Source organism: Durio zibethinus, chromosome 23, assembly GCF_047325235.1.
Source record: "Durio zibethinus cultivar Kanyao isolate XHJ-2024 chromosome 23, ASM4732523v1, whole genome shotgun sequence".
NCBI lineage: Eukaryota > Viridiplantae > Streptophyta > Magnoliopsida > Malvales > Malvaceae > Durio > Durio zibethinus.
Genome location: NC_143184.1, coordinates 2825577 through 2837318, shown reverse-complemented (window position 1 = coordinate 2837318; position 11742 = coordinate 2825577). Strand labels below are relative to the sequence as shown.

At 34.9% G+C, this 11742-nt stretch overlaps 1 protein-coding gene and 1 long non-coding RNA gene across 2 annotated transcripts; one reads left to right on the top strand and one right to left on the bottom strand.

Moving 5' to 3' along the window:
- The first annotated feature begins 7131 nt into the window (after positions 1–7131).
- On the top strand, positions 7132–8607 carry LOC111313971 (homeobox-leucine zipper protein ATHB-12). The gene is made up of 2 exons (XM_022914893.2): positions 7132–7630; positions 7727–8607. Exons 1-2 carry the CDS (start codon positions 7274–7276, stop codon positions 8084–8086), a joined length of 717 nt encoding a protein of 238 aa, XP_022770628.1. The 5' UTR covers positions 7132–7273; the 3' UTR covers positions 8087–8607.
- Positions 8608–8804: 197 nt separating this feature from the next.
- On the bottom strand, positions 8805–10675 carry LOC149512093 (uncharacterized). The gene is made up of 3 exons (XR_016332578.1): positions 10054–10675; positions 9886–9942; positions 8805–9552 (listed from the first exon to the last, which is right to left on the bottom strand). It is a non-coding gene; the product is annotated as an uncharacterized LOC149512093 (long non-coding RNA).
- Positions 10676–11742: the final 1067 nt, after the last annotated feature.

Below are 11742 nucleotides of genomic sequence, written 5' to 3'. Positions count from 1 at the left end.
GATGAAGAGAATGATATGGTGAGAGGGGGGGTATAAGATGAGTAGAAAGAGTGGAAAGCCAACGTTCAAAAAGACAAAACAAGCAGCGACTCGACCCTACCAGCTGCTTTCTCAGTTCCAGAAATGACCACGACGCATGCACTCTAATCCCTCTCCCTTTTACTCTTCTCTCTACTTTGGTTGTTATACGTATGTATCAGAAATCATGTTTTAAACCCTTTCTCAACCATTGGATTCCCTTGATGATTACGATGTTAAACTCCTCGTGCAAGCAAAGTTGACTGAGGAAGGAGTACATTGGAGCAAAACCCACCATCAGATTTAGGGGCATGATCGGTGATGGTGTCATCAAACATAATAAAAAGAACTACCGAAACAGTACTGTCTATTCGCAAATGTACCCTAGGAATCCAGACCCCTTATGAACCGTAGGATTTGTGAGATTTGTAGAATGATGTTAAAAAGACTGTACTACGATAAAAATATAATGATGACATAAATAATTGAATAGAAAAGGAATCAAAGTAAAGGAGGGCCTAAAAGTGAGTCAGAGGAGTGGTTGGGTTATTGAGCTGCCCGATAATGGAAAAACAAATTTAATATCTCACACTTTTTAGCATTGTTTCTTTTAAAAAAATATTAAACATATTAGAAATTGAATTTTTTAACTTCAGAAATACTAAAAAATGGTAAATCCAACGTGTCATTTTTTAGAATGACGAGAAATTCGAGACGGTGACCGACTCTTTGGCCTTTCACCTTCCTTTTCACCTTGGCCTTTTTTAGCCGTCCCAACTCTTTGGCTAAGCTAAGGTCAAAGTGACTTTGCTTTTTGATTTTTTGATTATTCCCTTCAGCTAACATTAAGGCATCCCGTTAATTAGAAATAAAAAACAAAGAAACCAAAATATAGAGAATCATAATGCCGATATTGATAAGTAATTTGGAAAAATAGTCAATAGAATTAATGTGTAAATTAATCCCTAGACTATATCATTTATCATAATTTAATATTATAAAAAAAATTTATGATTTGATAACTTAATTTTGTTTTCATCTAACATTTTCAACTATTGACTAATGATTTTAAGTAATATGGTAAATATTAGCCAATAAAAAAGCATAACGTGTAATGATTTTATTAAGTAATTTCTTGCTGTATCAATACATTATTAATGGAGTTAACGTTTGAAGTAAATTATATGTTAGAATAAAAGTTGAGATATTAAAATGAAAATTTTTTATAAGAAATAAATAGTTAAAAAAATATATAATTTAAAGGTTAAATTAAATATTAACCCAAATCAAAATATTCATAAAATTAGAAAAAGCCTGGAATCAAGTTTGAAATCCCATTTCCACCAGCAGATCATCATTGATACGTACAAAATGGAATTGACAACACCAATGTCTTTCCTCTGGGAAAAGGCATTAGCTTATGGCTACAATATACCATGAGAGTGGCTCCAATTAGGCTTTTAGAAGAAAATTTTGGAATAAAACAAGTACTTGCTGCTGTCTCCATATCTGGCTATTCAAACGAAACAGATGGGCATGCAATAAAAATAATTAACCTTTGAGAAAATAACTCTACTCCGTCTACTACTGTTAAATTTTGTTACTTTGCTAAGAAATCGTGCCTTTCATGAGATTATGACGTCTTTGGATTCTTGGAAAACATACATTACTTTGTGGGTGTCAGGATAAAGACTTAGCGAAACTAGTATCATTCTGCAGTACAGGTTAGCTCCACGAATTAATGGGTTCGGTTTTCTTTTCTGTCATTGTTTTTTTTTTTTTCTGGCACCCCATTTCATCAATCTCTTTCATTTCTCTTCCTACAACACAAAAAAAAAAAAAAAGCAACCTAAATTTGGCAATGTTTAGCAAAATACCGAAGCAATTATCGAAAAAGATAAATAAACATTGCTTTGGTATTTGGTGTTTTGAAATCCAAAGTGACTATTCAAATGATAAATATAGGAAGAATAAGCTTATTATCTTGCAGTACTTAGTCAAATGTTCAAACAAAACAATCAACATTAACCACAAGTTGCAGGCTTTGTTTTGCACATATACAACTGGGCCGATTAATATTTGGGGGTTTGGCATTTTTTGGACGACAAATTCAAATGTGTTGGTGGGCATATTTGAAACTTTGAAGCTGAAGAGCCGAAAGGGATGCTGTGGTTTATGGTGGTGAACGTAGAAAGTTGCTGTCATTACATATGCTGCAACTTGCTACTGCTCCATTTACTGTTCCCATTGCAGAGTTTTATGAATCACTGCTCGCATAATTAATAATCACTTAATTGTGGGAAATCTAGCTGGCAAATATGACAGTAATGTTTCTTTGTACATTTCCGGATGTCAATTAAATTCCACGTGCACCTAATCCACAGAAAACCAATTCAGAAATAACTAACTCTTCAATTCATCATGCACTTATAGCTAGTAATCATAATAAATTCAACAAATCTCTGGAAAAGGTAATAAGTATTTTAATTGAATGATGCTTAGGGTTTTGATCAACTGTAATGTGAATTCAAACAAGCTAAAAAACGTCAAAATTAATTATTAGCAGTACTTTAGTAGAATTGTTGTGGGTTTAGGGTAATTTGAAGTTGATGGGAATGGTAACAGAGTTGGCGCCTTGGTGAACACTATCGGCTTTGTTTTTATTTAAAGGGAGTGCCCGGAAGATGTGCTGCCATCTCTATGTCCTCCACAGCAAAAGGCTCCACCATTTTCTCTCTCTCTCTCTCTCTTTCTCTCACTCTCAACTGTACATCAGAGTGACAAACGGAGAGGACGATACTGGCTCCAGATTTCAACGCTTTACAGTCTTGAAAATTGTGTGAAAAAGAGGGGGGTATGGAGAGAGAGAGAAAGTGGGAAAGAAACAACACGTAAATGTCAAATCCTGCATCTCCAGCCCAGGTTGTCGATAATAATAGTAATAATAATCAATGACCGTTGCAATGCATGAGTTTTTCATTACAAAACCAAACAAAATTTTAAAATTAAAAAAAAAAGACACTCAAAGGTAAGGTACCCTTTTTTTTTCACAGGCCTTAGCTTAGCTTTGATTTCTAGTTTGTACCAACACTCCCACCTGGCTGGCTTTAACAAGTTCACTCTTCTCCATATGCATGGTCACGTGCTCTTGCTCTCTCTTTCCTCTCCCTCTTTTTGAGTCCTACGCCATTGAGAAAAGGTGAAGTAAGAGAGGAGCAGTTGAAAAAGGAAGGTAAATTTTAAGCATACTTTAGGAGCTTTTCCCTACTCGAAGTCAATTTGGTGTCTGAATCGAGAAAAGGAAGATACTTTATAAAGCAAAACCAACGTACAAAGGAAAGGGAGAGCCTACGTGGGATGTATTTGCTGATTGTAGAAATTTCAGTGGACAAAACTTTTTTCAATCTTCTCTTACACCACTCTCGCCCCTATATCTTGAAACAAAAAAGGAAAAATATTTTCTGGTTTATTTTAAATTACAACCCCTCTCCCCTAATTAAACTACTTCCCCTATAGGCTGTAGCATTGTAATTAGTGAAAGTTGTAAGTACATAAAGACCTCTCTGTTTGTTTTGTTTTGTTTTCTTATCTTTGTTTTCTCACTACCAGCATCCAGCTCACCTGTTTCCTTTGCGTTCCTCCTCCTGGTTTCCAGCCCACCCGCAGCATCTCCCCTCCTCTCACCTCTTTCATAAAAAAAAAAAAGAGCGAGAAAGAAAGTTTGACTATTCGAATTAGATAAAAGCACAGGACAATGAATGATTCTATATGGTCGATGAACTAATTCACAACTCGTGAACATCATTCATGCTGATAAATGGGGGTCTTGGAAATGAGGAGAAAACAAGCTAAAGCATTAAATTTTCATACCTAAAAGTATTGAAAGGGTTGGATACGGTATACAGATCAAATAGTAGATCAAATGAATTATTTTTCTTTTATTCATTTTCTAGACCACTTACAAGTTTGAAGATACCCGTTTGATTCATGAGTTTCAGCTTACTTTTTTCTAATGGCTAAATTTGGGCCACTTCTATAAAAGGTCAGCCTATGGACCCACCCTGCTTTTGCTCAAAGTTGAAGCTTTTGCATTGTATACGAGTAAAATGTAGCATCAGCATATGAGTAAAGCCATATAAGCCTATGAGGTAGATAAAAGACAGTTTGTTCTGTTGGTGATATGTTACCTAATTCATCTTTGGAGCTTGTTGGGCCTCAGCTAAGGTCATTCCTAATATCCAGTCCTTCCTCGAGACCAAAAATCAAGGATCAATTTTGGTTGGTTTGAGGTTTTCAACGCCTGGAGAGTGTACGTCTCTACGTCTGATAAAATGGTTTGTGACTTAAATGAATAATATTCAATTTATAGAATTTTTAAAAAATTATTATCTTAAACATTTATCATCGAACTTATTTAAGTGAATCTAAATAAATATTTTTTATAAAATAAATCATTTATTTTAAAAAAATTTAAACCAAAAATTAAATATTTTATACCGTAAAGATTTTAGTTACAATAATATAAAATTCATAACTTTACTTTTATAAAATAAAAAATTGAAGACATATTTACATTTTAGAATAAAGTTTGAAGATTTATCTAAGTATTATTACAATTAATAGAGATGAATTCTTTTTTTTATTATTTTTTTGTAGACCACTTTTGAAGATGCCAGTTTGATCCATGAGTTCCAACCCACAGTTTTCTAATGGCCCAAAAACAAAAATGGCTAAATTTGGGTCATTTCTAATCATTCTAAAAGCTAAGCCTATGGACCCTGCCTTGCCCAAGCTTTGCCCAGAGGGTGGACAAGAACAAGGAGGCAATATCCATTATCCAGTCCACAGCCACCGCCGTGAATGCCATCGAAAGCGGACAAGGAGTAATACTTATCATCGGATGCATTAATCATTTGACATTGACAGCTTACGACTATTCATCTACAATGAAATTCATTCCATCTCCGTAACTTGCATTGCTTTGAACAACTTCCTTAAACTCAAAGCGACAAAACTCCTTGACTATGACTGCAATGTAATCTTTTCTATCTTCCTCATCCTTCAGGTTTATGGGCATCAACATACCTAAAAGTCCCTCTCATTTTCAGTCAATCTTGCCACGGTAGCCGTCTTTGCTTGACCTTTAACCTTTGCTAAAGTGACCAAAAGTGCCAGCTTTCTCAACCAAGTGTAATTCCCTTGACCCTTTAGCATCCCCTCTTTAACTCGATTTTGATATACTCATTAATTTTGCCACTCTAAGGTTATAGATTGGTTCATTGTATTAATCTTACCCAGACGGAAGAAAATGCTATTAATCAAGCAATGACAGTCTCGCATAATACAAATAAAATTTCAAGTCATTATCAAATACAGTCTCTATCACTAACTTACCACGATTACAAAACTCTTTTTTTTCCTTTTATTTTCTCTAGTCTTATAATACTTTAATTAATATAACATTAAATGTTTATTATAAAAATATTATTATTATTAATTTTTAATTTAGGAAATTCTAGAAAGAAAAACTTGTATTCTCTTAGCTTGTACTTGGTACTTCTGCTTCCATTTTTTCTTAAATATTTGATCGTTTAAAAGATAAAAAATTAATGTTATGAATAATTTTTAAATTACTCTAAAATATTTAATGTAACATTTAAATTTTAAAAAATTTTAATTTAATATATGATTTGAATTATAAATTTATTAATTAATATTTAAAAATTATTTATTGATTAATTTGATATTAATCACATTTAAATAAAATATTATATTAATTAATAAATTTAAATTTTAAATATTATATTGCAAATTTTAAAATTTAAACATTACATTAAATTCTTCAACTGTTGCTCACATTAACTTGCACAAAATGATGATGGCCTTAAAAAGAGGAAAAATATTGTTGCTGCATACCACGTGGAAAGCAGGCAGGGCGTAGTAAAAAGCAAAGTGAGACAGACACCTGTACTTAGAAAGCTTCGTCCCCACATGCAGACTCTCAATAAGCTACGATATTGAACAAAGCTTGGGCACGTCATCAAGCGCAATCTATTCCCACGTTGAACCACAAATTTCGCGACACGTCACCGCGGGGCAACTAAAGCTCCAGAGAAAAAGACGACGTAACGGGATTCAGAAGTTTTGACCGATGGCGGATGGCAAGTGTTGATTGGAAAACGTGTGACTGGTGAAAGTACTTGTCCCGAAGCAACTGTTTTTATTGGGGAAGAATATTAGTAGAAGTATTTCATTGAATTTCTTTGGTTTATTTGAATGTTTCTCTTAGATAGAGGAAAGGGTTATCTAAAATTGTATCTAAGAGGAAAGGGTTATCTAAAATTGTTCTTTTATATGGAAAATCAAAGGTGGGTACTTTGAGTTTGAGACTGCTCTTTTGACAAAGACTCAACGGTAGCACTCCCCTGGCTCTAGCTGGTTTAATCAATGGCTTAGCTGAGAACTCGAGCCCCGGACGGTTTCTATTAAGATGAAAAAACTGATGAGACGAAGGAAATTTGAAATCAACATGGAATTGGCCAAGAAATGTGGAGAAACGATGATAGTCAGGGCATGTTTCTGCAAGAAACATGGATATATAATTGGTTGTAATATCTGTACATAAAATTAAAGATGGAATTTGATTTTAAGTGGTGAAACGTGATTCATGCAGCCGACACTTTATGATTAAAAAAAAATGCTAGATGAAGTTGTGACGATTATGATACTGACAATATACATTTTAATAATTTTACCATGAAGTATGGAGCGGGCAATCTCTAGAATGTGAAGCCATGCTAAAACATGATTAAAATTAGATAATAGGCTAGCCATAAGGGCTAAGGGCTAAGGGCTAAGAAATAAGACGGCTTGGACTTAAGGCCGACATGAACCCCTATTTTTTCTATCCTAATTTTTCTCACAGCTAACTTTTTCTCGGCTTAATCAAATAAAATATTAAAAAAAAAGAAAAAATAAATAAAAAACTAAAAGGAGTCATGAAAAGGAAAATTGGTAATGTTCACAAGGCAAAAGAGGAAAAGTACTATACGTTATCACTTATCAGAGATCCATCGACTGGGATATAAAGCATGTAGTAGCAATTCCAAATCCATTCAGACCCAAATCCAAAGGAGATACTTTGGTTCCAAAAAACATTCCCTTTTTCACCACCGTTTAGAAGTAGTAGTACTTATCAGCTTGTATATGAAGGACAAAGATTTCCAGCAGGTTAGGAAGAGTAATCCTGGAAAAGATGTTAGATGGGGGAGAATATACTCAGGGGATGGCAGAGCCTTTTTCCAGCATGACTGAAGTTACAACAACCAAAAAGAAGAAGAACAAGAACAGGAGGAGGTTCAGTGATGAACAAATCAAATCGTTGGAATTGATGTTTGAATCGGAATCCAGGCTTGAGCCACCGAAGAAGTTGCAGGTGGCAAGAGAGTTGGGGTTGCAGCCACGACAGGTTGCAATATGGTTCCAGAACAAGAGAGCTAGGTGGAAAACGAAGCAGCTTGAACGAGATTACGGCATCCTACAAGCCAATTACAGCAATCTAGCTTCCAAGTTCGAAAATCTGAAGAAAGAAAAGCAGGCCTTGGTGATTCAGGTACTAAACTAACTTAATCACCTAGTTTGCATACAAAGAAAGCAATGAAGCTTTATAAAGGCACTAACAAAGATATTTTCGAATCTTATTTAACAGTTGCAGAAGCTGAACGATTTACTTAAGAAGCCAAAAGACGAAGGCAAGTGTTGCGGACAAGTTACAACAATGAACAGCATCGACGGAGACTCAGATAAGGGAGAGGCTGTCAAGTCTGATTCTGAAGGGCAGCTCAGTTTGTCAATGGAAAGATCAGAACATGCGCTGGGAGTCCTGTCGGATGATGATAGTGCCATGAAGACAGACTATTTTAGACTGGAAGAAGAGGCCAACCTTGTAAGCATGGTGGAACCAGCTGATGGTTCTTTAACATCTTCAGAAGATTGGCGCAGTTTTGACTCTGATGGTCTCTTTGATCAGTCCAGTAGTGGTTATCAGTGGTGGGATTTTTGGTCCTGAACAAATGAAATAAACAAAAAGTTGGAGGAGTATGTATGCAAATAATTTTCCTTCTGTACACAACCCAAGAGAGTGTTGGGGCAAAGTAGCAAGTAGAGGAAATGGGAGAGGGGAACACTTGAATATGTACCATTGAATTTAGATGATGAGAACTAAATTTCGCGGTCTGACAATATCTAAATTCAGTTGATCCTATCTCTCAAATCTAATTTCAGCTTCCCTGGTTTGTACCACTTTTGGCCAGGAGATCAAATTGGAATTCACATTTTACTCTGAAATCATGGGCAGATAGGGCTTAGGATGCCTTCAGACAGTTCTTCTGTATGATGAAAAGATAGAATTGAACAGTATGTGTAAATATTTGCTTTTGAGACTGGAAGAGTCTGTGAGATAGATTGAACAAGGAGTTCACTCAGACAAGACCTATGACCATTTCCATTGCTCATTCAAGTAGAACTTTAAAGGAGTTGCGAGATTGCTCAAAAATGATATCCCAATCATTTCTTTTATTTTCTTTCCAATCATTTCTTTTATTTTCTTTCTCCTTGTTGTTTTAGTGGTGTCTTTGTTGTTGTTTGCTCAATTGTTTCATCCTGCAAGAGACTCAACGGGACTGGTTAGGAAATAAGGAAAAAGAATAATCAGTAAAGATAAGTACCTTTTTTTGAGTATAATGAGGACAGGTAGCTTAGCCTTGTGATTTTGCAGATATTCAGAAGCAGTTCATGAAATGAATTATGAAGCTTTGTGGATAGCATAGCAAATAAGCTTACCCTGTCCTCTCTGAAACTAAAACAGAGCATGTACATATAATTATAAAAGCAATAAGCGTAAATAACTGAATCATTCGAGTCTTTTCCTTTTATGGACGAACTAATTATTGGCTTCAGAATTAAACATTTTGACGCCTAGGTACTAAGTTTTTGTAAAAACCACCGCCAACATGCAAAAATTAATGCGAAATTAACAGTTACATATCAAGTTGAATTGACAAAAAAGAAAAAAACTCTTTGCCTGAAAATCCGTATCTTTTCCATAATGTCTTTGTGTTTTATCTAATTTTCTTCTAGATTCATTGCCTAAAAGGAGTCTCCACTAATTGTAAAGACAAATATAGGCCTTGTAGCACCTGAAGAAGCAACATGTGACAGAAAGAAAATGGGAAAACAACCAGTATCCTTAAGTACATCCAAATTAAGTATCTTTTAGTACTACACTAGAACATTCTGCATTCCAGACAATGTTTGTTATGAAAGAACTGGAATTCCAAAACAATTAGTAGGTGGAAGCCTGTTAAAAACCAAGAAGACTTCAAAATTGCAGCAAATGTCAAATTGTCAAGTTTTGCTTCTTTCGATTTAACTAGAACAACAAGCTTTGTCATTCCAACTGCAGAAGCAATGGCTTCCCAAATCCTGGCCTTCACAATTCCCTTTTTCTTCTTGATTGAATCCACTTTTATAATTCTGTTAAAATTGGAATACTACATTTTAGAATATAATTACATAGAAAAACATCTTTGTTTCTACTGTTTGTACATCAGACTTTAGAAAATTTTTGGCAGTAAGCCTCACCTTCTACCAGTAATTACATAGGTGATATGTGTATGTAGTGAAGGAACTGTTTTTAGTAAAAAAATCAAACAAAAGCACAGCTTACTAGTATAAAAGAAAGCAGACAATGGTAAATGAGAAACTTAAATATCAATTGATCAATTCTTACCGGACAAAAATCAAGCAAAGAATGACCATACTGTATACATTACAGCGGGAGAAGCTATAATTTGCAGGAACCCTTACCATTGGAATTGACCAAATAGCATATGGTTTGAGATACCATTCAAATTTATATAAAACCTACAGCAGATAAAGATAAATTTTCGTTTATTTCTTTCTTGGAAACCCTATGTTAAAGATTGTGTATACCTAAGAGTGATTTCAACAATAAATTGATAGCAAAATATAGACCGTTACTCTTCTATTTAATTGGACGTTGGAAAATGAAACGAAGGGAGAACAGAATTTTTCATCTTCCGAAGGGGGCAATTATGGAATCAGGGGGATTTAAACGAGGCCTGAGATTCTTTTTGTTATATTATGGACGACAGAGACCTTACATTCTGATGTCTGGGGAACTTCTTGGGTTCCGAACCGGGTTTCACCATTAGCATTCGCATACTGTTAAACGGCCTAGTTTAGCGTCCACACACACTTTGATTTACTATTAACAATTTCTCATCCTAGTATATGGATCAAATTAAAAAAAAAAAAGATCTTGCAATTTCCTGTGGGCTGGACCGTAATCTTTAAAAGAGTTTTAAGGCTGTGGCCCAACTTGACTCAAGGAAGAACCTCGGCAGTGTTTGCTTGTTTATTTCTACAACAAAATGGCTCTCAGAAAAATTGCATTTTGAAGTTTCAACTTTCAGTTCACTCACACCCGGTGTCTTCCTCTTCGTTTCAGAAAATAAAAAGAAAAGAGTGATGAAAGACCTCTCCAATGCAGCTTTAAGAGAGCACCAAAGTAGCCATAGTTGCAAACCCATACCAAGTACTTCTTTTCTCCATTGGTCTCTTTGTCACTGGCGGATCCTCGTGGAGTGGAGTGTCCATGAACACTCAAAAAATTAAAAATAAGAAAATTTGAATTAAAATTTTTGTTTAGATACCTTCACATTTTTTAACATTTTTCTCTTAATATTTCAGGTAACGTAATGTGGAAGTCTCTCTTTAGAAACTTCATACGAAAGGGTTGCCAGATGTATCTATGCGTTTACGCTTTTGTATGAATACAGACAATTTGGTCTGACGCCGGTTAGCGTTTAACAGATCTTGCTTTCAATGGAACGTAGCATATTTTGAGGTATGTAAGCCATTTCGCTGAAGTACTGGTCTTCTGTCAGCCATTAGGTCTCCGAACTTGTACTTCGTTCTTATTGAATTGAATTAAACTGATGCCATTTTTTTTCATTGGTTCATTGTGCTAGATTATATCTTTGATGATGGTGATGACCCTTAACCTTTCTCTGCTTGTTCGTTGCTACAATTTTTCATTACCATTTGTGCATAATGCTCTTAACTCAACTCCTGCCAACCTCCATTAGCTTCATCATTTGATTTTGACATTAGGTTCTAATGATAATGATATCTTCTGTTAGACACTTGTGACTATATTAATCATTGCCTCATCTGCTATTCTCTTTAATTCTCCGCCATTGTTTCAACTGCCATTTGAACTTCAATAGACAAAGTCTCTTTATTTTACCAGTTCAGTTTTGGTTCCCATTAATACCACTGCAGACTGCACATTTGGAGAAATCATCAATTTCAATTCGCTTGACTGTCTTGCTACTATCTTTCCTACATCCTTAGTCCAGTTTTCCTGATTTTGTGTTGATTTCTTCTGCTCAAAGTCTGAATCATAAAATGCAGCTAAATTTGAAGACTGAGACTCGTACTTTTTATTACCCTGGAATTCAATGATTAACTAGAGTATATTGTAAGATCACCTAGTTAAATTAGACATCAGATAACCCCCTGCTAGAGGTTCCTAATGGAAGTTTGTAATCACCTTTTTATCAAACAATTTATCACTAATGAAAGATGATTACAAATGACTGGCCAGCATCAGCCGAGGAGCTAAATTTGTAGTCGCTG